Genomic DNA, 26,881 nt, shown 5'->3' with positions numbered 1-26,881 from the left:
CTTAATCTAAAGAAGCATCAGAATGGGGAGCAATTATTCAACAAACAGGTTAAATACTAAAAAAGGATGCATCTCTTTTGTTTTATTTGAATGTAATAAAAAAATCAGTTACGCCTTTTCTTTTTTTTTTTTATTGAACATAAGTACAATGAAGGGGGATGAAAACAGGATTTTACAAGATGAAAGATAAATTTCATATGGAACATATATAATTATGCAGCAATCAAACTTTGCGTTGTCAGCTTTTGTTGCTTTTCTTCTTCTTCTTTTTGAGCTTCTAAGGCAGCCTTTGCGTTCTTTCTTCTTTGTCTTTCTTCATAGCTTTAAAAGAAAGGGAATTAATACATGTTGTCTAGTAGATTATTGACTTACATCATTCTATTTTCAATAATTCGGTCAATGATATCCTGAGTGGTTAAAGTACTATTGGGACTAGAGATTTCTTTGTAAATACCCCTGCTTTTGGGTAACTATATGATATTAGATAAATAAAGTGGCACATTAAAGCAAGCTTACTTCATAAGGGTCCTTTCCATCAATATCTGGCTCAGAAGACGTCGTGCCATGAACAACAACAGTCACGTTATACTCAGTATTCAACACATCTTCCGTTACGCTGTAGGGTGCACCGATAATAACTTCGTCTACATACTTTAGAAACAATTGAGTATATATATAACATGCATTTGTTCTACTTACACGACAAGCAAGTACGCTTAAAGCGCGTTCATGAAGGTTCATTAAAGGATAGTTTATTCCTTTAATAGCATTTACAGTCTATAACGAATGATAAATGTGATCTCTTCATATGACATTCTTTCTCTTTGTATTTACCTGATCATCATGTACTCCCACGACCAGAAAATCACCTTGTTCTTTAGCACGCTTCAGGAATTCAATATGTCCAATATGGAACAAGTCAAATGTACCATCGACGTAAACCACGCGATCTGTTGGTTTTGGTTCAACACCTTTGTTTGAAAACTGCACGATTCGCTTAGATGTTGGTAAAAAATGAGATACTTTACTCTTGGGCGCACTGAATGGCTCGACTTCCTTTGGATCGACATCTCTGTGATGGTTACGAGTCATCAAAAGCATACGACCGACAAGTTCTGTCGTTGAGACACCCTGTGTTCGCTTGCATTCTTTATAAAGTCCAGCATCCTTGACAGCTTGGTAACAATCCGTGCCATCGGCCATTGTGGTAATATCGTCACCATGCACACAAAAGTCAATATTGTATTTTTGAAGAATTTCAACAGTAGTGTTGTAAGGAGCGTTTGGAACAACTTCATCTACCCACTTACAAGCAGCAACAGCTGCATATCTGGCTTAAAGTTAGTTCATCTTTTAAATATTTTTCTTTCTCTCTCTTTACCGTTCTTGTTCTTTCATGACAGTAGGTCCTTTATTCTTTTCAATTTCAGCGTCAGAGTGAACACCTACAACCAAGATGTCACCCATTTCTTTAGCTTGTCTTAGAGCATTAGCATGTCCATAGTGCATCATGTCAAAGCAACCATCAACCCAGACTCTACACTCTCTTCAGTTTTATGTCTATAAAAGTTATAAAGTATATATACCTAACAGGCTTTCTTTCAGTCATTTTAATATATGTATGATTTGCGAAAAAGAAAGAAAGAGAGAGAGCAAAGATTTTTAGTCGGCGTACACTTTTTATGTATGCTTCAGGTACAACGTAAACTCTAATTGTCCCTGCTTTTCACTCCACACGTGAATTTTGACAGACAAGGAGAGAAAGGACACTTTCCCCAACCAAAAAAATAAAATAAATAAAATCATGCGCAAACCACAAGACATGCTCTGTAACTAGACAATATATAGTAAAACCTAGTATATTGATGACTTTATGATTTCAAAAGTACGACAAAGGGTCACTTGATAAGAGGAATGGCTGGTGACGATGGTCCTTTCGGGAGAAACAGTTGGGGAACACAAGAGAGAGAAAGAAAAGTGTTTACGTCTTATTGGCTGGCTATCGAATAACACTAAACTAAGGCTTTTTAACCTAAAATTAGACCATTAAATTTAGGGCAAACAGATATTCACTGATTGGTCTCCAACTCTCTGCCTTCTTTGAGTATAAATAAAAGTATGTCTTGGCTGTGTTGTTGCTATAAAAATCGAACATTTCTTGTTTTATAAGTAGGTAAACTACAACCAATGCCAGCCATATGGTAGTACTCTTTGATTGAGCACCGTCTAATTTGCCGCAAACTCGATTTTCGTGGCAGAATAATTTTAGCGGTTAATCTTTCTTTTATATCATGTTAGCGAAGCTCCCGGTTAATGTGAAATACGTTGTAGAATATCTAGAGAGGGCCTCATCTGGCAACATTTGTGAGAAAGGGCTGACGAGAAAGAAAAGAGATTTTATATAGAGAGCTGAATAAATTTCTCTTTTAGCTATTGCGATTCATTCAACTTGAAGCGACTTTTTATTCAAGATAATATTAGTCGCACTTCACTAATGAGTTCTCTTATGTGCCCCAAGACAATCTTAACAAGCACTATTCGCCCATTTTCGTGTATTAATGGCTCATATATAATTGATGATCAAGATGATCATTCTTTTCAATAACTTGAAAACTATTTCTTGTTTTTGCATTTACGCTTAACTCTAGGAGCATATGTTTATAAAAGAGACATAAAAATCATAAAGAACAAAGCACAATACCAAATTTAGATTGCATAAATTAGCCAATAGGATCTTTTTCTTATTCACGAAAACAAAAAAAAACGCGTTCAAAATAGACTCGCTTTTTTTTTTCCTTTTACAGAAAATTTTTTTTCTTGTTCCTGCAATATTAAATGGCTAGTAAGACCAAGATTATGCTTTTGAATGATAAAAAGAAAGCCAACATAATACACAGATAACAAGAGGAAACAAGCTGCAATAGACGAAAATGATGGTGTGCCTTTAAAACGAAAGGCAACAGAACAACAATTCAATCAATCAAGTAAAAATATATGCATTTATAAATATAATTGTTTTTGCTAATGTCTTTTAAGAAACAGAAACAGCTAAAAAGGACAGTCAAGATAAAACAAATATCTACCAAAGTGCAAAAACCGTCTTTCGAAGAGCTGCTGTACCTTCTCGACTTATCGGCAGAGGACAGGAACGAGAAACAATCAGTCAGTTTTGGAGAGATCACGTCTTGTCAAATAAACCTGGTTGTTTGTATATCTCTGGAATGCCAGGCACAGGCAAGACAGCCATGTTGACTGAAGTGATGCGAGCAATGGAAAATGAGATAGATCAACTAGATTTTACTGTCAAAACGGTCATGATTAATTGTATGAGCATGAAGGAGCCCAAACAAATTTATGTTAAGCTAGTTGAATCATGGAAATCGACCAATGCGGTAGTACAGGCTGATGTTATAAAGCAAGCGCATGAATTGATGAATGCCAAGAAGGATGTACTAAAGTATGAAGAAGAAGAAAAAAAGGAACGAGAGGATATACAAGATTGACCTTGTTAATAGCGTAGTTGTATTGGATGAAATCGATTCACTAAAGACAAAGGAACAAGATGTACTCTACAAAGTATTCGAATGGGCTTCTTTACCCAATTCAAGACTGGTGCTCATTGGTATAGCAAACGCGCTTGATTTAACAGATCGCATCTTGCCTAGACTAAGAGCAAAAAACTGTAAGTGAGTGCTGCTTTAAAGAAACCTGGACTTATATATTATGGTTTAGGTGAACCACAACTATTGAACTTTAACCCATATACAGTTTCTGAGATATCCTGCATTATCAAAGATAGACTCTATTCACTCGTCGATAACCCAACTAAAGATACACCTCTTCCACTTTTTCAACCAGCGGCCATAGAACTCTGCTCGCGTAAAGTTGCTGCTTCCATGGGCGACCTTAGAACAGCCCTCGATATCTGTCGACAAGCCGTCGAGCTTGCCGAAATGGAACAAAAGAAATTGATCTTGTCAGATAAAAACCAAAATATACCAGAATCCAAAGTGACGATTGGACATGTTATGAAAGTACTGAATTTTGTCTTTGGCAATCCGACAGTGCAGAAACTAAAGCAATTAAGCCTACCACAAAAAGTGGTATTGGTCGTATTTTCCATTATGCAGAAATCAAATAAACAGATCACACTAGGAAAGGTAAGGTAATAACAAGGCAAGAAAAAACATAGGCTGACACATTATATTCAGTTTCGTGAACAGTACAGTTCTATCTTTACAGACAATAGAGATAACCTCATAACGGGTGTATCCAGAACAGAATTAAACGATTTACTATCTATGTTGGAAACAGCGAGCATACTTAGCTTGGGTAAAAATAAAGAAGAAAGAGCAAGAAAAATACAGCTACATGCACAAGAAAACGAGATTATACAGATGGTAGAAGACATGCCAATATTGAAAAATTGGATGATTGAAAGGCTTAAAGAACGCGGGCTTCAATAAATTATTTCTTTTTTTTTTTTTTCTTTACTATTTTTTGTTGTAATGGAACAAGAGCAATCACAGGGATATAATGTGTTTGTTCCTGATTTCGATAAAGATCTAGTGCTGGCATCAACAACAGACGAGCGATATAATGAATCTATTAGAGATTGCTTAGAAAAAGACTTGGATCTAATCCAACAGCAAGTGAATCTAGATGTACAATCAGAACACAATAATTTCTTTAAAAATGCAAAATGGGCACCTGATGGCACTTATCTATTGACTAATTCAGCAGACGATGTTGTTCGACTCTTTTCTTTACCAAACAACGTATACGAAGATACTGAAGACGGCCCACAGACCATGATACCCATCTTTGGTATACGAGAAGGAGAATCAGTCTATGATTTTGACTGGTATCCTTTGATGAACTCACAAGGTACATTTGCTTTTGTAAAAAGAAAGTAAGATAATCATTCAAAGCAAATAAATAGATCCAGATACTTGTTGTTTCTTAACATCGGTTAGAGATCATCCCATTCAGCTTTGGGATCTAAACACGGCAACTGTAAAAAGAAAAGGACAAGCAATAAAATAAAAAACTGATCTTGTTGTTATTAGGTGAGAGCATCTTACAGTGCAATCGACCATTGTGAGCGATATGTAGGTCCCAACGTACTATCATTTCATCCTGATGGCACAAAGTAAAAATTCTAGAGACAAATATGAGAGTGACACTATTGACATTGTTGTGTTGTAGAATCTACTGTGGATACGAAAACATGATTGAAATATTTGATGTTCAGCGACCAGGCAGCGAATCAGACAAGATACCAACAGTTCCAACGCGTAAAAGCAAAAAGGGCCAGAAGGGGATCATCTCTTGTTTAGACTTTAGTTCGGATGGACTATACGCTGCTGGTTCATACAGTCAATCGATTGCAATCTATGATCAGACCAACCATGAGCTTTGTCTAAAACTCGTAGGCTTTTCAGGAGGCGTAACCCAGGTAAAGTTTTCAAAGGATGACCGGTACCTCTTTTCAGTATCTCGACATACCAACAATATATTATGCTGGGATATTCGTGATTCAGCAAACATACTGTTTGAGTTGCCTCGGCCAGGTAAAACAAATCAAAGAATACATTTTGATTTGGATCCATCTGGAAAGCACTTGGTCACAGGAGATCAGTTTGGAAATCTGATAGCGTACGATATCTCATCACCCGAGGAATACAAGCTGGTGAAATCAATGAAGGCACACGACGGTAAACCAAGCTTCTTTTTTTCCTTGTCACATTTATAACTAAGCCCTCCTTATAGATCTCATCTCATCTGCTACATTTAACCCAGTTTATCCATTGATTGCCACTTGCTCTGGGCAGCGTAAGTTTTCGATACCAAACGATAGTGAAGAAGATGAAGAAGACGAAGACGAAGAAGTGATAGACAATACACTAAAGGTCTGGCGGGTGACAGGTCAATATGAATGGTTCAGTTATTTTATTTCTCAAGAGATTTCATAGGAAGGATCAAATAAAACACTGACACTTTCACCAAAATGAATTCTTCTAATTGCTTCTGCAAATAAGGGAGCCACCGGCAAGATTTGGATCTTGCTACACTTTTTCACGTGTTCATCCTGAGGCACACTGTCGCTGACAATGACATGGTCCAAATGGCTTGAGTGGATACGATCGATTGCATCACCAGACAAGATAGCATGTGTGATAAGTGCATAAATCTTGACAGCGCCGTTTTCATGCAGCAATTTAGCGGCTTTTGTGATGGTGAAGGAAGTGTCTGCAATATCGTCAATTAGGATACAGACCTTATTACGGACATCACCAACCAACATCAGGTCATGTTTTTGTGATTTGTCTGGACGACGGCGTTCTTTGTGGATCAATGCAAAGTCCATGTGTAATTTTTCTGCAATAGACGTAGCTCTAAAGAGAACGAGAAAGGATGAGCAGCCCAAGGCGAATTTGACTTTCTTACCTCTTTGCTCCACCTGCATCAGGAGACACAATAACTGCTTCTTTATAGTCTGGAATATTAAAATGTATATATTTGGCCATAGAAGGTAATGAAGACAGGTTATCTACAGGGCAATCAAAAAAGCCTTGGAACTGTCCCTTATGAGTTAGTCTTTCATCCAGAAATGACGTTATGTTATTTTTTTTTTTACCTGAGGATCATGCAAGTCCATTGTGATGATATGGTCCGCACCTTGAACATAGGTAAGTCAATGATAAATAGCCTTTTTTTTTTTTTTCTTGATTTTACCTGCACAAGTCAAAAGTTCGGCTATTAGGGTTCCAGATCTTACTACCCATTGCTTGTATCCATCATTATTTATGTTTCCATTCATGTTTTGTTGACAGTTATTGTTGTTGTTATTATTGCTGTTATTTTTCACAGTAGCTTGACGCGTTCCTAAGGAGATTTGTTGTTGTTGCTGTTGTTGTTGTTGTTGCTCAGGCTGTTTTTGTTCGGGTTGCTTTTGCTTTTGTTTCTGCTGTTCGGGCTGCTTTTGCAATTGCTGTTCTAAAAAGAATGGATTTTCGTTTGTTGGGCTTGAAGGAGTAGTAGCAATAGGTGTCGAAGGTACGGTAATGGGTGGTGGTTTGATAAATGGAGCACCCGAACGTTTGAAAGGTGCATCAGGTTGTCTTGAATAAGGAAAGAAGGGGATAACAGCAGTGACTTTACGAGCAGAAGCAGTTTTACAAGCTTGAATCATGATTAAAAGCTCAATAAAGTTATCGTTAACATGACCGCATCCTGATTGAACAATAAAGACGTCTTGTTCACGTACACTAGCAAAAAGCTCTACGCTTGTCTCGTTGTTGCTAAACTTTGATAAACGAGACTTTGCAGGTTCGATGCCTAGACGATCACATATTTGTTGTGTTAACTGAGGATGAGACGAGCCACTGAGGATAACAGGTCTTCTCATAATTTTTATTTAATTTGGGGAAAGAAAGAGAGTAATAGAGAAAGCCTCTTTTTTTTGGAATAAAGTTGATCTGTTTGTGTGACATTCATCAGACAGAGAAAAAAAAGAAAGAGAAGGGGGGACTACTGTATTTGCATACCTTTCAATTCTGCTAATTGTGCATATTGGAGAGAAATTCGCTTGAAGAGTAAAAGGATCATTTAGTGAATAATAATAATAATAAAGTAGTCGTATTTCTAAGATGAAACAAACAACGCCTAATGTAGATGTGTGCATAAGATAAAAAAAATCAGTTTAATAAACACGAAACAGCAACAACAAAAGAAAAATTGACAGGAAAATGATGCATTTATAGATTCTATCCCCTTTTTTATTTTATTTCTTTTCTTTCTCTCTCTTCATTTGTTGCTATGGTAATACATTGTTATTATATTTATTATTGTTGCTAGAATCATTTATCACTATCCCATTTTATATCCATGCATAGCCTCAAGTGTTTAAACCTGTCATTTTATTTCATGATCATTCTTACCCTTCAGATCTATCTGGTGTAACTCATCGAATTTATATACCTTATTATTGTAGTCCACTTATAGAGAAAAAGAAGGAGATGGTTCATTCGATGCTTAAATCGAATGGCAAGCTATGGTCTGAATACAGGATAGAGATAGATGATGATGACATAGGATCAATCAGTAGTCAGATAAAGAAAAAAAGACGTGGTAATCTACCAAAATCGATCACATCCATTCTAAGACAATGGTTAATTGAACATTGTCATAATCCATATCCAACTGAATCAGAAAAAAAGGAATTGAAACAAAAGACTGGTTTAACATTAAATCAAATAAGCAACTGGTTTATCAATGCCAGGCGAAGATTATTACCACAGATAATAGAAGGTAATAATTTCATACATAAACTTTTTATATATGTTGCTAATCTTCAACATAGGTTCAAAGCGCCATCATAGAAAGGTACATTCTACAAGGAAATGAACACTCCTTTATGAATAAAAAGACATTTGTGGAGAGACAGCAATGTTTTTTTTTTTTTTTCTTTCTTTCTTTTTGTCTCTACTTTTTCCTTCTTTGTCAAAATGCTCCGTAAAGTGTCTCTTAATGCAAAAGCGCCTATTCCATCGGTCACTTCTTTGGAGCCAACAAGGAAAGAAAAAAAATCAGTTCGATTCAAAGATACATTAGAAGATATTCGTATCTTTGTCAAGACAGATAGACCTACTGCCTGTCAAAGCAATCCTTCATCCTTCATTTCTTATACCTATCGCCTTCGCCGTGCCAATTGGACTCATCATGGACTTCCTGGTAAACCCATCGCCCTTGAGTCGATTAAGCTCTCAAGGTCTGATCAATCATATTTCCTCATCGGTCACTGTCAAGTAGTCAACATTGCTTATGAAAAGTTGGTCAAAGTTCGATACACTCTGGATAACTGGCAAACTTATCAAGAGGTCCAGGCAACCTATAAAGAGTCTACACTAGACAGTAAAGATAGATTCATATTCAGAATCGATCTCGTCGTCAATACTGCACACCACATATCCTTGGCCCTTCAGTACCTCGTGAATGGCAAAGAATATTGGGACAACAACCGTTGCCGTGATTATCGATTAGACATTGTCTCTAAAGCGTACACTGGTAAAACAATAAGCTGCAACAGTGACAGTGGTAGTAGCAGTTCCGATGATGAACCCGCTGATACAGACGATCTTATCATTACCTCACCATTACAATTAGAATACTATCCCTTAAAGACAACTATTGTCAAAAGTCATGCATTATTCATTTGTAAATAATATCATCATATAGTCATAGAAACAAAAAATAGCAATAAAAGAGACTGTGTGTTTCATTTTATTTCCTGGACTTTAGAAAACTATTTCATTCTGGACTGTTGCACAAATTATGCAATGTTTATATTGTTATGCATTTTTATTGGTCTTTACTTGCTTACGACGAACAGACACTGGTACAAATCCCAACAGCTCCTTTTGAAGGTCTCTTAATTGTGGTTCAGCCGATATAGTTGCTACAACCGGCTTCTTCGGTTGCTCCTTTGCTTCACTCGATTCTTTGACTTGTGAATCATATTTCACGGGTGATGATGAATATGTCACGGGTGCTGCTTGATATTGTGGATGCTGTGGTTGTGGATAATGAGGCTGTGGATAATAATATTGTGGATATGCCATATACGGCTGTTGTTGTTGTTGTAGTTGTTGATAATTTGGAGGCAATGGTGGAGGTGGTGGTGGCACCCTGCCTCCATACGCCTGTGGTGGAACTTGTGAAGCAAATGGCTTAGATGGAGGTGGACCAGGTGGTAAAGGAATTTCGTATTCATCATCAGATTCCGTCAACTCTTTCTTTTTGTTTTCCTCTTTCATTTGCTCAGACTCTGGTAAAGGTATTTGATCCTCTTCATTTTCATCTTCCTCGGTTTCAATGCCTTCTATACTACCAATACTATTTGTGTCGCTTGTATCACTTGATGTATCTGTCTCGCTTTCTGATCCCGTAGTCTCATCTTCGTCTTCATCGCCTTGATCTGCTGCTGTCTTTTTTGATGATGTGGCATCTGTGTATGATATGAGTTATTGCCGTCTGTTACTACACCCCAACTTACCTTTCTTCTTTGCCGGCACAAACTTTCCGCTCTTTGGATCATACACTAATTTCCTTGATTCTCCTTCATGCTTTCGTTCCTGTTCCTGCATACGTGCGAGATAAGCTGCTTGGGCCCTGGAGAAGGCATTAGAAATCTTTGGCTTTTATTTATCTCGTAGTATTACCCTGTGAGTTGGCTTCCAGCGTTCTGTTTATAGTGAATGATTGTTATTAAAATTGCATGGCTGATAATTTAATTTCTTTTACCTTTTTGGCTTTTTCAATCTTGCTAGCCTCTGCTTTCAAACTATCTAAACGTGCTTGATCCTGTTTACTCAATTGACCACTGCTGGCTATCATGTATAAAAAAGTCAACATGGGGAAGTTGTTGATATAATTGTGCAAATATATATACCTAAATGCTCTAATCTTGATATTTCACCTTTCACTTTGTTGACATCTTTCTTTGCTAAAACACTTTCGCGCGCACGCTTACGTTCTTCTTTGTTCTTAAAGATAGGTTATTGACTATACTCACTTTTTCTTCACTTCTTCTTACTTTTTTAAGTTCTCTCTTTCGCTGCTTTTTACCTATTTATACATACAATGTATGCATATATTTAGCAAGTTATTGACTTTATAATTATGTTTATTACGTAAAGCATCTGCTGGATTAATGGATCGATTAGACTTTCCCATTATTATTCTGTACAGAAACAAAAGGAACCTTCACAATGTCATTTCATTGATTTAAACAGCAGCCGTGACTGGTTATTGCAGTTTCATCGCACCTCTTTATACTGCACAAATTGAGATACAAGTATAATAGTTACTTATGAAAGCAATGCTCAATTGAATATCAAAGGAAGCACCTCATGTCTTCTTTCAATTGATTGATACTCTCAAAATCCATGACATCGAATTTTCTTGATCATCCTGTACTCTCTCTCAGACGCCTAGGAAACATTTTCTAACTTTTAGAATAACGTTGGGCAAAACGAAAGTGAAGGATGGTGATTATCGTCTCTCTCTCTCAGACCACGCCTTATTCTTTTTTTTTCCTTACGCCCAAAAAAAGAGTACACCGCATCCGATTACTATAACGATCGCACTGTGGCTTGGACTTTGAACACCGAGGCCATCTTTAAAAATTTTCTAGGCCTTGGACTTGGATTTAATTCTTTCTTCCACTTTTCAAATAAAATAATCAGTCAAAATGGGTCGTATGCACACTCCTGGTAAGGGTATCTCTGGCAGTGCCCTCCCCTATCGCCGCACTCCTCCTTCTTGGGTCAAGACCACTGCCGAAGAGGTTGTTGACATGATCTGCAAGAATGCCAAGAAGGGTCTTACTCCTTCTCAAATTGGTGTCATCCTCCGTGACTCTCACGGTATTCCTCAAGTTAGATCCATCACTGGTAACAAGGTCCTCCGTATCTTGAAGTCCAACGGTCTTGCTCCCGAAGTCCCTGAAGATTTGTACCATCTTATCAAGAAGGCTGTTTCCATTCGTAAGCACTTGGAACGTAACAGAAAGGACAAGGACTCCAAGTACCGTTTGATTCTTATCGAATCTCGTATCCACCGTCTTGCTCGTTACTACAAGACTTCTGGTCAACTTCCTCCCACCTGGAAATAGTATCCTTTTTATTGTTTATATACTAACCGTGATAGGATGATATTCCTTCTTTACTATGCCTATTCGAACATTACGCAGGGTTGCTTAGAGCGGCTCGAGTAACTGTTCTCCTTAACCCATATTCTTGTTTTTTTATAGTGAGTCTGCCACTGCTTCTGCTATGGTTGCTTAAATGGCCTATGCTTCAAACGATGGAGTCTGCTGCAAAACATATCTTTTTTATGGATAATAAACATATCGCACGGATGATGTTTTTGTGTGCTCAACATTTTGCAATATATATTTATATTGTAGTTTATTAATGTTGTGTTGAGAAATAATAGCGGGGGTTTTCATAACAACATATTATTATACACATTTTAAAAAAGAATACATAAATCTATACACAATTGTTTTTACCATCCCTTCATTTCATTAATAACTGCTCTTTCTCTGTCTTTACTCATTTCGCCATACCCGATGACACGCATCGAGAAAGAACCGCTACCACCTGTCAAACTGCGAAGTGCGCTTGAATAACCAAGCATAGAACTCAAAGGAACATGCGCTTTGATGACCTGCTTCGGTTTGTATTCATCGACTTGCGTATTGATTAAGAGAGAATCATTAGGAGCATAGACTTCAACATGATCTGTATTCTCTGTATCCAGTGCATCTGAGGACTCTAGACCCATGACATGACCTCTACGTGTACCGCTTAAATCACTGACGACAGTGCCTATATGGTTCTCATTCACTTCGGTATAGACTTCCATCATTGGTTCGAGTAAGCAGGGATTTGCCTTCTTGACAGCATCATACACACCGTTAGAGACACAGGCTGAGATTGCACCCAAGGTTGTCTCAGGGCCGAATGTTCGAATGTCGTACGCCTTGACTTTGAGCTTCGTCAGAGGGAAACCTAACAAGGCTCCACGAGCCATGCCAGCATAGAGACCATTTTGAACTGCCTGTTTGACGTCTTCTGGATCTAATGAAGAGTCGCCTTGTTGTTGCTCTGTAGCTGGGTCTTGCTTGAGTGACACATCGGTTGCCAACAAATTACCAGCGTAACTAAACCATCCTTCCTCAGGCTCCTCATCATCTGTAGGTGAAATCTCCACGCGGCAAGCTGCTTTGGCGCGTTTACCCATGACTTCTTTATCATACTCAGAAACCACGGCAGCCTCTCCCTGACAGGTCTCACGGTAACTGATCCTCATCTTGCCCATCTCAGCCTTGACCTTAAAGTCATTCAACAGTCTATCCTTGACGATCTCAAGATGAAGTTCACCCATACCACTGACTAATCGCTGTCCGCTTTCCTCATCTGTCCAGACACGCAAGGATGGATCCTCACGTACGAGATTCTTTAGAGCTTCTTCAACAGCAGCCTCCTCTGAGACAGAGGCGGGTTCGATCGCTGCAAAGAAGGCAGGATGAGGTACTTCGATACTGCCGAGCTGATGACCGGATTTGATTGCTGTTGAATCGTTGGACTGGACCAAAGTATCTCCTGTACGTGTATCTTTCAAGCCGACAATGACACCGATATTGCCACTTCCGATGGTAGGAATCTCTTCGACGTCTTTAGCATACATTTGTAGCAGCTTGTTGACTCTTTCTTTGGTGCGAGTGGCTGTGTTGAATAGTGTCGCACGTGCATTTAATTTACCTAAAAGAGTAGAATGAACAAGACAAGTTAAAATAGAGTTGCCTTTCTCTACCTGAATAAACCTTGACATAGACCATAGGACCGCGCTTTGAATCATGTGTGACCTTGAAAGCCAGGGCGTAAAGCTTGCCTGATTCAGACAGTGGCACGCTAGTCGTCTTGCCACGACCGTCCGTCACGATAGCAGGAGGTCGGTCGAGGGGACTAGGAAGGTAATCGAGAACAGCATCCAGTAGAGGTTGAACACCGAGATTCTTAAAGGCTGCTCCACACAAAACAGGCACTGCCTTGTTATCAAGCGTTACTCTTCGGATAGAAGCCTTGATCGCCTCAGGTGTCACTGCCAGATGATCTCCACCCGCATCATCAAAGAAGGCGTCAATAATCTTCTCATCCATCTCGGCCAAGGCTTCGATTAAGGCGGTTCGGCCACGCACAGCTTCTTCCAGAAGCACAGAATCCTCTATTGGCTTACGGTGCATCACAGATCCATCACCATGCGTGGGATCCCACTCGATAACTTCCATTGTTACCAAATCTGCAACGGCCTTAAGCCCTCTATCTTCCCCATGCATGACTGGCAATTGCAGTACGAGTGGCCGTGTAAGCAGTTTCTTCCAGATCTCACGTACCGTTCGTCCAAATGCGGCACCTGTTCTATCGAGCTTATTGATAAATGCAATTCGAGGGATCTTATACTTGTCTGCTTGTTTCCAAACTGTCTCTGTTTGAGCTTCAACACCAGCCACACCATCAAGAATGGTGACAGCACCGTCCAAGACACGGACAGAACGCTCTACTTCCATCGTAAAGTCGACGTGGCCAGGTGTATCAATCAAATTGATTCGGTGGCCCTTCCAGCCAAATGTGATTGCTGCACTATTGATCGTAATGCCTCGCTCCCTTTCTGCAGCCAAATAATCCATGACTGTGTCGCCATCGTCAATATCTCCAATACGCTTGGTGACACCTGCGTAATAAAGCATTCTTTCCGTTGTCGTTGTTTTGCCTATTCGAAGAATCAGATCATGTCTAGTATCAAAAAGAGAAATGAACAAGTATACCTGCGTCAATGTGCGCAATAATGCCAATGTTGCGTGTTTTTGGTATAGTGAAATCTTTGGCATCTATATATAATGTCAGTTTTCTTTCTCTCTTTTCTTTACAATAATAGAACCTGTAGCAAATGTTTTGAAATGAGTTATTGATTTTGGATATCTTAACAAAGACGATGCTCTTTTATGACATGTTGATCGAAGCAGAGATGTCAATACACTTGGATACATGACTTTTTTTTTTCTATAAAAGAAAAAATCAAAAAGGGGAGTATCCAGTTCCAAGGGGTAAAATAAATTCTGTAAAGAAATTGGAGAGAAACAGCTGCTATGACTTGATGAAAAAAGTGATGCTTTAAACAATATGCATAGTCTACAACTCGATGATCTCGTCAAGTGTTACAAGAGCCTATCAGACTGTTGCTCAAATGAATAATGAAAGTAAGCTGTCAACTTTGTCCTTCCACAGATTGAATTGTTATTTATTATGATTGTTTATCTTTGGTCTGTCTTTGTTATAAAATTCACAAAGACTGTTGATATACAAAAATATACTCTTCATCTTTCTCTTGGTCAGTAATAATTCTGTCCAAATATTAGAGTCATTACTATTTGCAACATTTATGCTGTCAGTGTATCCTCATCATTTCTAGTTTCTAGCACAAAAAGACACATACAAACACGCACTCAGAGGACTGAACATATGGTACTTGTCTGCCATACGTATGCCACAAAAAAGGGGGAACAATACCTTTAGGATTCAGTTGGATACACATATCACCACCGAAATGGTGACATGAGCGATCCAAGGGCCAATCAAAGCGGCTATTCGGTGGCGCCCTCACCACCAAAGGCTCCGTCTCTTGTCAAAGAGGGATGTCTTGACAAAATTTTGTGTCCTGCTTCAATATATGAGATCATAATTGAGCGAATATTAATGGCTGCATTGATATCCCTCTGCCAGACCTGTTACCATTCTCGTTAGGGCTACTTTCGCTTGTTTTATGGATAAGCACTTAAAATATCTTGGCCATTACCAGCTGGACACAGTCTGCATTGTTTCAACTGGTAAATAGCAGGTAGATAATCTATAGGCATAGCTTAGCACCAATTAAACTTGATTCCATATGTTATACGACTTACTGCCTGGCATTCTTTCTGAGCACTGTGGTGTTCTACAGATGACATGGCGGTCATCGTCCAAGCAGTGCATTGCAGCATTCTTTTGTCCTTTTAGTCGTAATCTTCGTTTTCTTTTGGAACATAAAGAGACTCCATGTCAACAATCGTAATTTAAGCACATCAATTGTATACCTATGACTACACACTAATGTCTGTGCTTCGTATTTCTGATCCAACTTCCTGTGGCATTTGCAACAAGTAATACTTGTTCGAAATTCATCGACAGGGATAACAATTGCTTTTTTTTGCCAGTGCCCTTTGTGTCCTCTGTGTGTAAACGAGACCATTAGTACGGACGATTAGTTAAAGGTTCCATGTTAGTATACCTTTACTGGTATAGGTGTATACCCCTTCTTTGTTCCTGGTAAGCTCGCATCACCATACGCAATCACTGTTCTCCTGCCATCATCAGCCTGATTTGCTTGATTACTCTTTTTAAAAGCTCTTCTTGCTTTCTGTCTTTTTTGGGTGCTTGTCTTATGCGCCAACGCGCAAGGGGCTCCAGGAGAAGTTTTCGCCAGCACAAGTTGGCACATGTAATCGTCTGTAATTTGCCGATTACTATACAAATATCCTTTGTGCAACTTTTCTATAACAATGTGTCCAGAATTTTTGTGTTGCTACAGGTGGAAACTGTTCTTTTTTACAGTCTTTTTCAATCCAGTTACTTATAATAAGTAACCCTAAATCCATTGCATCTGCACGTAAAAGCGAGAATTCTTCTGCCAACTTTCTCAGAATTTGCTAATGGTGCGAAAAGAAAAAAGTATGTGTGAGTAATAGATCTACATTCTTTTGCATTCAAAATTACGTACTCGGTACTCTTTATAGTCTTGATTTAAAAATGAGAATAGTTTACACTTTCGAGTAAAGTGGCTATAATCAGGCTGTAATAAAATGCCTTCCAGTGAAGATTTGCCTTGTGTTTTTTTGTCTTTTAGACTTGGGTGTGGAAGAGGATGGTGTTGGTCTCTTGACTATATTGGAATTGAGCTTCAAAAGGAAGTAATTCAATGTAGCGGATAACTTACGTGGCATCTGGTTAAATAAAAGAAGAGAAAAGCAAATTCAATATCTTTAACAACAGTATTTGTGTTATTGCTGGTAAATACCAAGCTAATCATTGTTGATATGTAAAAGTAGTGACAACAATTGCATTTTGACGGCAAACCAAAGGATTTTTCTTTTGCTATACCAGAAATAGTGACAATCTCATAGTACTTTGTTTATATTAACTCATGGCAGTGATCATGTAGGCTTTGTCATCTCTTTCATTCCTTTTTCTTTACTGCCATTCAAGTAACTTTGGCTACCTTATTGTTGTCTTTAGTGGAGAATTAAAAACGATGAAACGAGAAGTTTGATAAAATGAACTTTAAGCATGAACGAATCATCATCTCCGATATCACTAAACATTGTAGTTTGCTTTTAATACCTTTATCTATATTTGGGCAAACTATTTACAAAGAGGAACAAAAGTCTGAATCGCTTAATCTTGGTTGATTATGTTCATACCGATTTTATGCACAATACCGCAAAGATAGCTGCTAACATCGGACGTATGAGCTCAAAGACTAGAGAAGCAAAAAAGAGAATGATTGTAGTAGAAGAGATCAATGAGCTGTCATTAGAAGATACGGTGCAGAAAGTGCATATTGATGAAGAAGTTTGTTATATTGCTAAGTCTTTTACGACGTAAGCTGTATACGATATACCAACTGAACAAGGAATGATGACTGCATGCAGTTGTATAGACTTTCAACGAAATAGGTGTGCCTGTAAGCATATGCATTTGGTTTATCGCTTCGATATCGCATTTTCTTCGACATCGCTCATGCTAATCGTAATCTTTTCAAGACAGAGACTGGCAGAATGCTTTAAATGGTAGAACCAGTGACTTACAGGCAAGAAAAGGTCTATCAGTAGTGAAGAGGAAAGCAACAGGAGAGCCAGTTCCAGTTTCTGCATGCCTGATCACCAAAGTATACAACAGGCCATCTTTAAATACAGTCATACTATGTGTTGCATCCAAAGAAAAATCCCTTCGTTTCGGCTAAAAGGGATGCTTGCCAAGCTGAGCAGAATCCAAAGGTGAGCGAACTGTCGTAGTCATTGTCGATGAATACATTGTAATTCTTTGTTTCCAGATGATTCAACCAGTGTTTGACAGATGTTTTCTGATCGTCATGCCTCTTGTAAACTCTTTCAAATACTTTCCTGATGTTGTACACGTCTTCACTATGAATAAATTTATCTCGATGGGGAATGCTTGCTGCAGCTTCATTGTGAGAGTGAAATGCTCTATGCATAGCAAAACGTACGTTTCTAGTATTATATCCTTCTTGCAGTCGCTGAAGAATGGCTTCTTTGACATCTGTAGACAGAGGAAGGTGCTGAAGATCCTCTGCAGAGCCGAGAACATGACAGTGGTTACCATCCACCGTGATAACCACTTCCTCAGGGTTGCTGAAATAGCAAGTTGCTATCAAACGAGCCTTGCATCCGACTTTCTTACTTTTTTTTTTTGCAAGGTTCTTTGAATGGCCATAGCGCTTCGCTTGCTTCCAGCACGATGGCATTCATAGAGACTTCTCCAAAGATAGTCTGCACGTGGTCTACCTCTAGTTCCATCCAACCCTTGATCCGTGATATCATTTCTAGTTGTCTTCCTAATGACCACTTGACACCATACTTAACAATATGACTCTCAATAACTTGTACTGTGCGATATCCGTAACTTGAAGCTCAGGTACAGGACTGTAAGCAGCAATGTTAATTTCAGTTGAAGAGTTCATTTTTAAAAAGATAGAAATAGAGAGAGTAGTAGAGCTATAAAATAAGAAGCAATGTTGTGTTTATTGTATTAATATTTGTTTTAAAGGAACAAGCTGTCGGTGACTAACAGCTTGGATTATTGAAAAGAAATGATATAGTTCGAAAAAGGAACACAAAGTTTAAAAGAAAAGCAGTATTTTTCGTTGGGTATTTACGTGGATGCATTCAGTTCCATCACGTCACTTTCTGATAGGACAACTGGGATTAAAAATATGTAGAATTCGAAGGAAAGAGTGGCAGGAGCCAGCAAAATCAAGATACACACACATTACAAAATATTTTTTTCTTCTTACAACATAATTCCTTTTTAATATCAAAATGTTTATTGTCAACTGGTTCTACGATGTCTTGTCCTCTTTGGGTAATGAAGAAAAGACAAACATAAAGTAAAGCATATAGTGCCCGCCATCTGACTCGTTTTTGCGCGTTTTGCTTCATTTAGGTCTTTTAAACAAAAATGCCAAAATTCTCTTCTTGGGCCTTGATAATGCCGGAAAGACTACTCTACTCCACATGTTGAAGAATGACCGATTGGCTACTTTGCAACCTACTCTTCATCCTAGTAAGTTACAGATGAGATTTGTTTTTCATATGATAATAACAATTATGTGTAGCTTCTGAAGAACTTTCTATTGGTAACGTCAAGTTTACAACATATGACTTGGGAGGTCACCTTCAAGCACGTCGATTATGGAGAAATTATTTCCCTGAGGTTGGAGGTATCGTCTTCTTGGTTGACTGTGCTGATCATGCTCGCTTTTCTGAAGCCAAGGCAGAGTTAGATGTAAGTGCTTTCTTTATAAAAGAAGAGGGGGAAAAATGAGTACTGATGTGTGTCCTGTAGGCTTTATTGGCTATCGAACAACTTTCAAAAGTTCCTTTCTTAATTCTTGGTAATAAGATTGATGCACCTGGTGCTGTTAGTGAAGACACACTTCGACAAGAATTAGGTTTATTCCAAACAACTGGAAAGGTAAGCTTTATTATTTTCAAGGTTAAATCTAACTTCTTTTTTTTTTAGGGCAAGGTTCCTTTGACAGATATTCGCCCTATTGAAGTATTCATGTGCTCTGTTGTTATGAGGCAAGGTTATGGAGAGGGTTTCCGCTGGCTCTCTCAATATGTCTAATAAAATCATTATTTTCGAAAAATGTGCCAACTTTGTGTGTGCCTACGTTTTACTGCATATACATCAAAGTCCAAGTAAAATAATAATAATAAAAGCTATAGATTCAACTCAAACAAGCCCTTGATCTAAAGAGAAAATCTAATGCGTCCTTTCTGTCTCTCCATGCCACACTTTGCAATATTAGTTATCTACATCGATCTTACCTGGGTAAGACAGGTCTTTTTTTTTTTGTATGCACTCGAGTAAAATACTATAGGATCGAATCTTGGAACTATTCGTGAATACCATAGCCTTAATGCGACCGAGTATTCGTCAATAAGTACAGTGCCGGTTCAACTACTGCAAACGTGTATTTACAGAAAGGAGCATTGCAAAATATATATCAGCTGTTTGCTTTTCCTACATATTATTATTTTTAGCGCCTGTGCACAGCAAAGTGAAAGAATACAATGTAATCATGATGACAAAACACTTGAGCTGCTTTTTTAGTTGCCTTCATGTTCCGAAGGATAAAGAATTTTGTTATTGTGATAATGTGTTTTATTAAATGATGAATATAGGATATACAAGTAATATGGCATGTTGATATATAAAATGAAATTGGGGGTGCATTAAATGGCAAGATCGGAGACATCGTTCTCAACAAAAATTTCGCTGCCAACAGATGGAAGGCCATCATAGATGACATACAAGAAGCCAGCCCCAGGTGGGAAGATAGCAGCATGAGGTGGGGCAGTAATTTCGATGGATTGTAAGTCCTCTGATACTTTATGATTCAAAAAGACATATCTTTGCGACATGTGCATGGAGTGAGTACTGAATCCAGGTCGAAGCAAGCCAACACGGACCTTGTCAGCGGCATCCTTGCCAGCCAATCCTTCGAGATTCAAAAGGACCTTGAATGTCTGATCATAGGTAACAACTCGAGGAACGTGTGAGATGCGAGGACGTGTAGGATATTTGAAGAGATATGGAGGAGAGAAGTATTCAACGCGGAATTCAGTGGGATATTCAGCGTGAATATCAGGAGGATCAACATTGTTAGAACCAGCGATCCAGACACGGCCATCGGGTAAAGTTAAGGCTACAGAATGATACATACGAGCAATGTCTGTGTTTGCCAGACCTTTAGTCCATCGGTTTTTTTTATCAGCTGTAGGGGTATAGATAAGAGGATCAAATGTGGGATCGTGATTGCGGCCATTGTAACCAGCCCAGCCACGCTGGCAGCCATTTACCCAGAGAACGTTGCCATCGGCCATGATAACACCATCAGGCATAAGACGTGGATAGACAAATGTGTCCATTTCCCATTTAGGATTCTCGTCACCCAAGTTGATTCGGCCACAAGTGTCATCAGCTTTAGCAGTATTCTTCATTCTCTCAGAGCCACCACAAACGAGAATCTCAGGTTTATAATCATTCTTGGGATCCAAAGGTAGTAATACAGCACCACCAGTTAGGGGGTAAGAACGAGGGACACCGGGAATATCAGGCAATCTCTTTACAATCTTTTGCTCTTTATAATTGTAGATGATTGACTTCTTGTTGGCAAAGATAAACAAGTTACCGTCAGGCAAGACGAATACGAATGGGTATAAGTTGTAGGGCATTGTTTCATTCAGGAACGCAAATGGAACTTCTCCTTCAGGTCTTGGTGGCCAGAATTCATAAGAAGGTACATTGATCTCTTTGCGATTGACAGCTGCACCTTTAATAGATCCGCCAATGATAAACAGGTCACCTTCAGGCAATTGCTCAACTGTTGGGTACCAACGGTTCTCGGTCATCTTTCCGGTTTTATATTCATTCCACCAGCAAGAATTGTCGGTACAGGGAGTAAAGTGTCGAATAGATTGCCATCCAGGCTCAGCCTTCCAATTTCTTCCTCGCTTTTCACCACCACCAGTACTGATGAAGCTACCGTTCTTTAAGAATCCACCAGCTGAACAGAAAGTGTTTGTTTCTAGTGGCAGGGGTCTGTAGGTGTTTGTATCCAAATCATACTGAACAGAGAATGCGCTCTGTCCTGAGTCAAATTGAGCTTCGTTCCATTCTGCTTTATCAATAATAAGGATTGTCTTTTCGCTATAGATGTAAAATGAAAAATCAATATATGAAGGGAATATGACATATCCATTAGTTACTTTAAAAGGACAGCATGCATGGCAGCAACACCCGTTCTGCCATTTTGTTCCATTTTTCCTGTCTTTGCCAAAGGAGACATAACTTGTTGAGAATCTTCCCAAACGAAAGGCAAATCAAATTGAGCATGAGAATATGTCAGGAACGTCGCAGCTGTTGCTATGGTAACAAACAAAGAAGCCTTCATATCGAAGATGGATTGTTTTTAAAAAAAGAAAGAAAAAAATAAAGATTATTTCCAGAAGCTATTTATAGTATTAATTTTGCGGGGCTGAAGAATAGAAATAAAAGCATAAGGTGATCTTTTTTGTAGGCAAAGTGCCAGCCCAGTTATTACTATGACTTAACTCTAAAACAAAAAAAAAAGAGGTGATATGTTTTATCATTGTACATCTTTAATTACGCTCTGTATCCTTGGATACAATTCATTCTTTTAAAAGAAATCGATTTATTGCAGTAATATCATATGTGTTACTTACTACTGAATTGAACTTTTTTGCAGATAAAAGCAAAGAAAAAGACGACAATATGGAATACAGCATAATAGACAACGTTATGTAAGTGGCTTAAAGAGGCTGGCGGATCTCAAAAGGGCTGCTTTGTTGTTCCAGTCGCTCTTTTCATTGAATGCTATTTTAGGAAAAGAAGTTAATTGAAAACGGTATTATGGTTCTATTAGTCCGAGGTCACAGACCAAAGGAATAAACCTATTGTACGAGTAACAAGAGTCTCTTGTTATCCAGTCCAATTACAATTATATACCCATTGCGCTATCCTTTACGTTTAAACTCTATATTTATTTAATGAAAGAATTGATAGCACACACAAAGAGGTACCTTCGTCCAAAGTATAAGTGTAAATTCCACATAATTGTAGGATGCTCGAACAGTAATTCCTTGAGCAACAGTTTCTGTGAGCTGTCTGGTTAATAGTCTACATACACCAATAGCTACTTATTCTTTCTTGGCACTATCTGCTTCCTCTGTCATCTTTCACAGGTGCGAATAATGGTGACCATTTTCTTATAAATGTTTTTATCTTTATATTGATATGACAGATAATGCCAAAATTTCCTTTTGTGTGAACTTGTATATTAATTTATCGATATTTCCATCATATGTAATAGTTCTCGACCCAAGGTAGTGTTATTCAACTCTTCAGGGATTCTTCGATATAGCTTACCTTTAGCTTGTAGTTTCTTCCTTGTCTGTATGTCATAGTTGATCGAGTAGCTGCTACAAGCGATTATAACACTAGCCTTGAATCATATCGTCTCCAGATTTTGTCCAGTAGGACTTTTGCTCTTTTCTTTGAGATGTTGTGACGAATTTATCACTATGGACTTCCTATATATTTGCTTTACCTGACTTTCATTTGTAGATGTCTTTCATTCCTCATCAACTGGATTAAGGAAAGCAAATATAACTGGTCGTGTTGACTTGTTAGGATCTTAATAGCCATAATCCCTACCTTCAATACCAACCAAGTAGAACTTTCTACTATCAGAATATCTTTCAATGTAATTTAAGAACGGTTCACCATTCTTTAATACACTTGTCTGCTTTGAAGGCAAATGCCCTATACTAGGAATGATAATGTTAGATTATATATTTTTGACCCTATTATTCTCTAGTAGCTGTGATAATATAATATATAATATAATAACAAAGGATACAGTAAAACTGAACTGTGTACTTGTTGATAAAAAGTAGTTCTTATTTAAGTTTACTGTCAGATTATAGTTGTCATGGGTTTAGAGAGTTGTTCTGGAGGCAAAATAGCTTAATTATGGGCCATTTAGCTTTACCATTAAGATATCTGAACCAAGAGATGATCTTGTGTATTAGTTTCTGTTATCGTAAAGGTAATTGTCTTAGTTTCAATAAGCGTGAATTATGTTCGAATATGACGCCAATTAACCAATAAGCATCGTTTGAGCTAACCTCCTCAACTTTCATAAACCCTATACATTTGTCTACACATTTGTTATTTGAGACGCTTTCTGATTCCTTTATAAGACTATCGATATCCAAAATTCTCCTAGGTATTTCTGATTGGATATTGCCATATTCAAAGCCATACCAAAGAGCTGGGCCACCATAACTCTTAAAAAGAAAGAGGCACGGGAACGTATTTACCTCATGGGATTACCAGAATTATCGTCATCCTTGAGCTTTTCTATCGTTTGTACTAATATCTGGATTAAGCCTTTCTATCATTCCGTTTGTTTGGGGAAGATAAGTCAGATCTAGGATTCATTTCCGACAGGCACACTAGAGCAAACAATCATGATTGTTTTATAAGCGCGATCTTGACGCGAAAAAAAAGATGCCGCGTCTATTTATTTTCATTTATCTAAAATGACAAACATTTCTCTCAACCACTTAAACACTGCACAAGCCTTTTCCCAAGCAAGACTTATGAATGAACAACGCAGAGCCATTTGCATTAGTGCAAGTCTGCACCTGGATTAACTTAGAAAGAGCTGACTGAATGGACTACCAAAGAGTTTGACTTTACAATGAAGTTCTTGCAAAGTGCTATTTCAAAGATATTAAAGAGATCTTGGGAATTCATGAGCATGCTTGATGATCGATTTGCCAGAAAGAATAACAAGCCAAAAGCCAATGCCAATAAAACTGACCTACTCAGTTGTGAAGGCAAAGATACAGATGTATTTTTAAATGATATGTGGTTTAATTTGCTCTATATGCATCATAACTAAAGCACTTGTAGAAGTAGTAAAAAATGAGTCAATAGAAGAGAAGGAACGTGAAGCAAAAAGGCAGAGAAATAGTAGCATGCTAGGTCTGGAGATGGCATTCCTAAACCGTGTTTCCCTTAATGAGAAGGAAACTCTTATGCTGGAATTGATGAGAGAGACAATCGATAAACTGAAGAAAGACGGCATGGATGCGCAAAAGCAAATGTCTATTCTCCGCTTTTTCTCCCCTAAAAACAATAAAAGCTCCTAGAATGACATTCCAAAATAGAATATGACAAAGTCGATGTTTGGCTGTATTGAGCGCATAATCTGGGTATTCAGCCATTGAGTGACGATCCTCGGTCAATTCATGCTTCTATTAGCCCGCGGCCACAGATCGAAGGACCGATAGAACCACTGTATTCAGGAATAACTTGTCGCTTAGTGAAAGCAAGTATGATCCAGTTACCATTGACAACCACTCTTGCTACTTCCTATTACTGTCGCTTATTTTCCAGCTGATGCTGACTTAACTGCAGTGCTCTGGTTCAAAGTATATTCTTTTTGGCAGTGATACACATTTTCTCAACTGAGTGATTCAAAGCTTTTATACATCATACAAAATCACCACAAGGCTCATTATTTACTTTTAAGAAACTCTAAATTTAGCTGGTGAAGAATTTGTCTCCTAAATTCGGTATTAATGACTTTTTAAAACCTCTACAGTCTTGAACCAGACACCAAAGATATCCTTGTCTATCAATAAATTAGACTCGAGCGAAGGTTCTTTCATGACTAGAAGTAGTTTTGAAAACGGCTCTTTTCGACTAGCAAATTCTCATAAATAGTATTTTTCAAAGTATGTCAGTCATGCTTTATTCCAAAGGTGTATTACAAGTCAGCTTGCTCTTCTTGAAAAGTATCTGAATTGACAGATTTTTGGTGAATAGAGGAGATACTGATGTCACTAGACATTGTGAATGCTCTACTGATGATGAGAATATCAACATAACTAGATGTTTTTATTGATCCCCTCGTACGACTGTGATCCTTGCCTTTTTCTTTGTTTGGGACAAGCTGAGGATGAGCAAGCTCTGCCAAAAAAGAGCCATGACCTGCAATCACGGATATTTTTTTATTACACTAAACTCAAGAACCCATTATTCTTCAAATATGGTAATCTTTAATCGTCCCTTTATGAGCAGTAATAGTCTCTGTGATAATAAGTTGACTTTTTTAGGTGTATTCTTCAGTCAGGCAACAATATATAAAAAATAGAAAATGTGGGAAAAAAGCAAGGCAAAACTTGTTTGAATCAGTAGTAGATATATAAATTCTTCCCCATCACTATTTTTCTATATAAAGCGGGTTTTACTTTTTAAGTGTAGCCCGTGATTCATTGTGTGAGCGTACTGTAAATTATATATATAAAAAAGCGGGGCAAGGTCAGATCTGCCACTGTTTCCCCATATTTTATTTATATATATAAGCTTTTTTGGCCTATATAAATAATTTATAATAGCTCCTTGATATGATTGTACAACCACGCAAATACGTCTTTATTCCGAATGTATATAAACTCATTCTCTTTTCTTTTCCTTTATACTTTATGTCTAAAGCTGATTTTGATTTATGCGAACGACAGTATCAGTGCGAATACTGTCTAAAATCGTTCTATCGACTAGAGCATAAAGTACGCCATGTTCGAACACATACAGGAGAAAAACCGCATCAGTGTACTTTCCCCCAATGTGACAAGAGATTCTCCCGTTCAGATGAACTAAGTCGACATTATCGTATACATACTTCACCCCCCACAATCTTACTTCAAAGACGTCGAAAAATTCGTCGATTGAGCTCAAATAAATGCCGATCTATGGATGATGAAGAGGCTTATTTGAAGCAACAACAGCATTGTTCCATTCTTCGTTTTTTACCTTCTTCAAGTGAACAAGGCACACAGATAATGACTAGGAATCGAAGTAGTCCTTACCGACAATCTACCAACGCCACTCTTCATCACTGTCCTGCAGTCAATTGCTCTAAATCCTTTTGGAGAAAAGGACAATTGATTCGTCATTTTCAAAAGCATCATCCAGATCATCACGAAGAACAACAACCACCGTCACCCTCCAGCAGTAGTCAAAGCTCAGACGATAATTCAGCATCTTGGTCGCCATTGGAAATGCATGTTTATTTACCCCCTCTGGATACAAAGTTAACACAACCTGTCATGTGGGATAATCAACCCTGTCGGTTACCTTCCATCAAAGACTTACTGCAGTCCGAAAATGCATTTTTTTAGCTCCCTTTTGTGTGTAAAGTAAATTTCGCCTTATAACATCCCTTTTTTATATACATGTAAATACAACAATGAATTCTTGTTTATACAATGATTCTAGCCTTTATGTAAACCCCCTTTTTTGCTTATCTCCTTATTTTCATTCATTGTTTTGAAAATAAAGAAACAATTTAATAATTCAAGAAAAGGGGGTGAAAA

At 38.0% G+C, this 26,881-nt stretch overlaps 16 protein-coding genes across 16 annotated transcripts; 8 read left to right on the top strand and 8 right to left on the bottom strand.

Annotated features, from left to right (window-relative positions):
* Positions 1 to 212: 212 nt before the first annotated feature.
* Positions 213 to 1,609, bottom strand: RHIMIDRAFT_243125 (phosphoethanolamine-cytidyltransferase; the record flags this gene model as incomplete). Its single annotated transcript, XM_023609903.1, has 7 exons — positions 213 to 321; positions 373 to 470; positions 517 to 651; positions 700 to 777; positions 835 to 1,330; positions 1,382 to 1,537; positions 1,587 to 1,609. 7 exons carry the CDS (start codon positions 1,607 to 1,609, stop codon positions 213 to 215), a joined length of 1,095 nt encoding a protein of 364 aa, XP_023470704.1.
* Positions 1,610 to 2,835: 1,226 nt separating this feature from the next.
* Positions 2,836 to 4,466, top strand: RHIMIDRAFT_232434 (cell division control protein Cdc6; the record flags this gene model as incomplete). The annotated part of the gene is made up of 6 exons (XM_023607739.1): positions 2,836 to 2,842; positions 2,898 to 2,984; positions 3,037 to 3,457; positions 3,516 to 3,682; positions 3,733 to 4,160; positions 4,212 to 4,466. 6 exons carry the CDS (start codon positions 2,836 to 2,838, stop codon positions 4,464 to 4,466), a joined length of 1,365 nt encoding a protein of 454 aa, XP_023470703.1.
* Positions 4,467 to 4,508: 42 nt separating this feature from the next.
* RHIMIDRAFT_195648 (WD40 repeat-like protein) lies at positions 4,509 to 5,975 on the top strand (the record flags this gene model as incomplete). The annotated part of the gene is made up of 5 exons (XM_023606057.1): positions 4,509 to 4,887; positions 4,943 to 5,016; positions 5,070 to 5,152; positions 5,209 to 5,717; positions 5,773 to 5,975. The coding sequence occupies 5 exons, from the start codon at positions 4,509 to 4,511 to the stop codon at positions 5,973 to 5,975; spliced, it is 1,248 nt and encodes a 415-aa protein (XP_023470702.1).
* RHIMIDRAFT_195905 (phosphoribosyl pyrophosphokinase) lies at positions 5,960 to 7,411 on the bottom strand (the record flags this gene model as incomplete). The annotated part of the gene is made up of 5 exons (XM_023606082.1): positions 5,960 to 6,398; positions 6,451 to 6,581; positions 6,641 to 6,681; positions 6,739 to 6,888; positions 7,096 to 7,411. 5 exons carry the CDS (start codon positions 7,409 to 7,411, stop codon positions 5,960 to 5,962), a joined length of 1,077 nt encoding a protein of 358 aa, XP_023470701.1.
* A 478-nt stretch (positions 7,412 to 7,889) lies between these two features.
* RHIMIDRAFT_209876 (uncharacterized protein) lies at positions 7,890 to 8,473 on the top strand. Its single transcript, XM_023607161.1, has 2 exons — positions 7,890 to 8,313; positions 8,366 to 8,473. The coding sequence occupies exons 1-2, from the start codon at positions 8,022 to 8,024 to the stop codon at positions 8,407 to 8,409; spliced, it is 336 nt and encodes a 111-aa protein (XP_023470700.1). The 5' UTR covers positions 7,890 to 8,021; the 3' UTR covers positions 8,410 to 8,473.
* A 37-nt stretch (positions 8,474 to 8,510) lies between these two features.
* Positions 8,511 to 9,227, top strand: RHIMIDRAFT_243122 (uncharacterized protein; the record flags this gene model as incomplete). The annotated part of the gene is made up of 1 exon (XM_023609902.1): positions 8,511 to 9,227. One exon carries the CDS (start codon positions 8,511 to 8,513, stop codon positions 9,225 to 9,227), a length of 717 nt encoding a protein of 238 aa, XP_023470699.1.
* RHIMIDRAFT_252694 (uncharacterized protein) lies at positions 8,926 to 10,057 on the bottom strand. The gene has a single exon (XM_023610968.1). It carries the CDS (start codon positions 9,816 to 9,818, stop codon positions 9,354 to 9,356), a length of 465 nt encoding a protein of 154 aa, XP_023470698.1. The 5' UTR covers positions 9,819 to 10,057; the 3' UTR covers positions 8,926 to 9,353.
* Positions 10,058 to 10,225: 168 nt separating this feature from the next.
* On the bottom strand, positions 10,226 to 10,818 carry RHIMIDRAFT_252690 (uncharacterized protein). The gene is made up of 4 exons (XM_023610967.1): positions 10,695 to 10,818; positions 10,598 to 10,629; positions 10,454 to 10,547; positions 10,226 to 10,391 (listed from the first exon to the last, which is right to left on the bottom strand). Exons 1-4 carry the CDS (start codon positions 10,735 to 10,737, stop codon positions 10,270 to 10,272), a joined length of 291 nt encoding a protein of 96 aa, XP_023470697.1. The 5' UTR covers positions 10,738 to 10,818; the 3' UTR covers positions 10,226 to 10,269.
* Positions 10,819 to 11,254: 436 nt separating this feature from the next.
* On the top strand, positions 11,255 to 11,849 carry RHIMIDRAFT_195773 (uncharacterized protein; the record flags this gene model as incomplete). The annotated part of the gene is made up of 2 exons (XM_023606070.1): positions 11,255 to 11,676; positions 11,816 to 11,849. The coding sequence occupies 2 exons, from the start codon at positions 11,255 to 11,257 to the stop codon at positions 11,847 to 11,849; spliced, it is 456 nt and encodes a 151-aa protein (XP_023470696.1).
* A 223-nt stretch (positions 11,850 to 12,072) lies between these two features.
* On the bottom strand, positions 12,073 to 14,617 carry RHIMIDRAFT_284798 (elongation factor G; the record flags this gene model as incomplete). Its single annotated transcript, XM_023613210.1, has 4 exons — positions 12,073 to 13,331; positions 13,384 to 14,340; positions 14,396 to 14,458; positions 14,509 to 14,617. 4 exons carry the CDS (start codon positions 14,615 to 14,617, stop codon positions 12,073 to 12,075), a joined length of 2,388 nt encoding a protein of 795 aa, XP_023470695.1.
* Positions 14,618 to 17,017: 2,400 nt separating this feature from the next.
* RHIMIDRAFT_1894 (uncharacterized protein) lies at positions 17,018 to 17,363 on the top strand. Its single transcript, XM_023605906.1, has one exon. It carries the CDS (start codon positions 17,091 to 17,093, stop codon positions 17,265 to 17,267), a length of 177 nt encoding a protein of 58 aa, XP_023470694.1. The 5' UTR covers positions 17,018 to 17,090; the 3' UTR covers positions 17,268 to 17,363.
* Positions 17,364 to 17,583: 220 nt separating this feature from the next.
* RHIMIDRAFT_287986 (uncharacterized protein) lies at positions 17,584 to 18,566 on the bottom strand (the record flags this gene model as incomplete). Its single annotated transcript, XM_023613524.1, has 3 exons — positions 18,322 to 18,566; positions 18,084 to 18,259; positions 17,584 to 18,034 (listed from the first exon to the last, which is right to left on the bottom strand). Exons 1-3 carry the CDS (start codon positions 18,361 to 18,363, stop codon positions 17,584 to 17,586), a joined length of 669 nt encoding a protein of 222 aa, XP_023470693.1. The 5' UTR covers positions 18,364 to 18,566.
* Positions 18,567 to 18,649: 83 nt separating this feature from the next.
* RHIMIDRAFT_221207 (ARF/SAR superfamily) lies at positions 18,650 to 19,994 on the top strand. The gene is made up of 5 exons (XM_023607426.1): positions 18,650 to 18,764; positions 18,846 to 18,965; positions 19,018 to 19,187; positions 19,248 to 19,376; positions 19,425 to 19,994. Exons 1-5 carry the CDS (start codon positions 18,722 to 18,724, stop codon positions 19,530 to 19,532), a joined length of 570 nt encoding a protein of 189 aa, XP_023470692.1. The 5' UTR covers positions 18,650 to 18,721; the 3' UTR covers positions 19,533 to 19,994.
* A 149-nt stretch (positions 19,995 to 20,143) lies between these two features.
* On the bottom strand, positions 20,144 to 21,732 carry RHIMIDRAFT_196136 (uncharacterized protein; the record flags this gene model as incomplete). Its single annotated transcript, XM_023606097.1, has 2 exons — positions 20,144 to 21,620; positions 21,680 to 21,732. The coding sequence occupies 2 exons, from the start codon at positions 21,730 to 21,732 to the stop codon at positions 20,144 to 20,146; spliced, it is 1,530 nt and encodes a 509-aa protein (XP_023470691.1).
* Positions 21,733 to 24,608: 2,876 nt separating this feature from the next.
* On the bottom strand, positions 24,609 to 25,766 carry RHIMIDRAFT_287983 (uncharacterized protein). Its single transcript, XM_023613523.1, has 3 exons — positions 25,277 to 25,766; positions 25,106 to 25,208; positions 24,609 to 25,069 (listed from the first exon to the last, which is right to left on the bottom strand). Exons 1-3 carry the CDS (start codon positions 25,354 to 25,356, stop codon positions 25,031 to 25,033), a joined length of 222 nt encoding a protein of 73 aa, XP_023470690.1. The 5' UTR covers positions 25,357 to 25,766; the 3' UTR covers positions 24,609 to 25,030.
* Positions 25,767 to 25,986: 220 nt separating this feature from the next.
* Positions 25,987 to 26,801, top strand: RHIMIDRAFT_252684 (uncharacterized protein). The gene has a single exon (XM_023610966.1). It carries the CDS (start codon positions 25,991 to 25,993, stop codon positions 26,684 to 26,686), a length of 696 nt encoding a protein of 231 aa, XP_023470689.1. The 5' UTR covers positions 25,987 to 25,990; the 3' UTR covers positions 26,687 to 26,801.
* Positions 26,802 to 26,881: the final 80 nt, after the last annotated feature.

This window comes from Rhizopus microsporus (genome assembly GCF_002708625.1).
Source record: "Rhizopus microsporus ATCC 52813 unplaced genomic scaffold scaffold_1, whole genome shotgun sequence".
NCBI classification, from domain to species: domain Eukaryota; kingdom Fungi; phylum Mucoromycota; class Mucoromycetes; order Mucorales; family Rhizopodaceae; genus Rhizopus; species Rhizopus microsporus.
The sequence above is the reverse complement of the archived record's forward strand: the minus strand, read 5'-3'. Positions and strand labels throughout refer to the sequence as shown.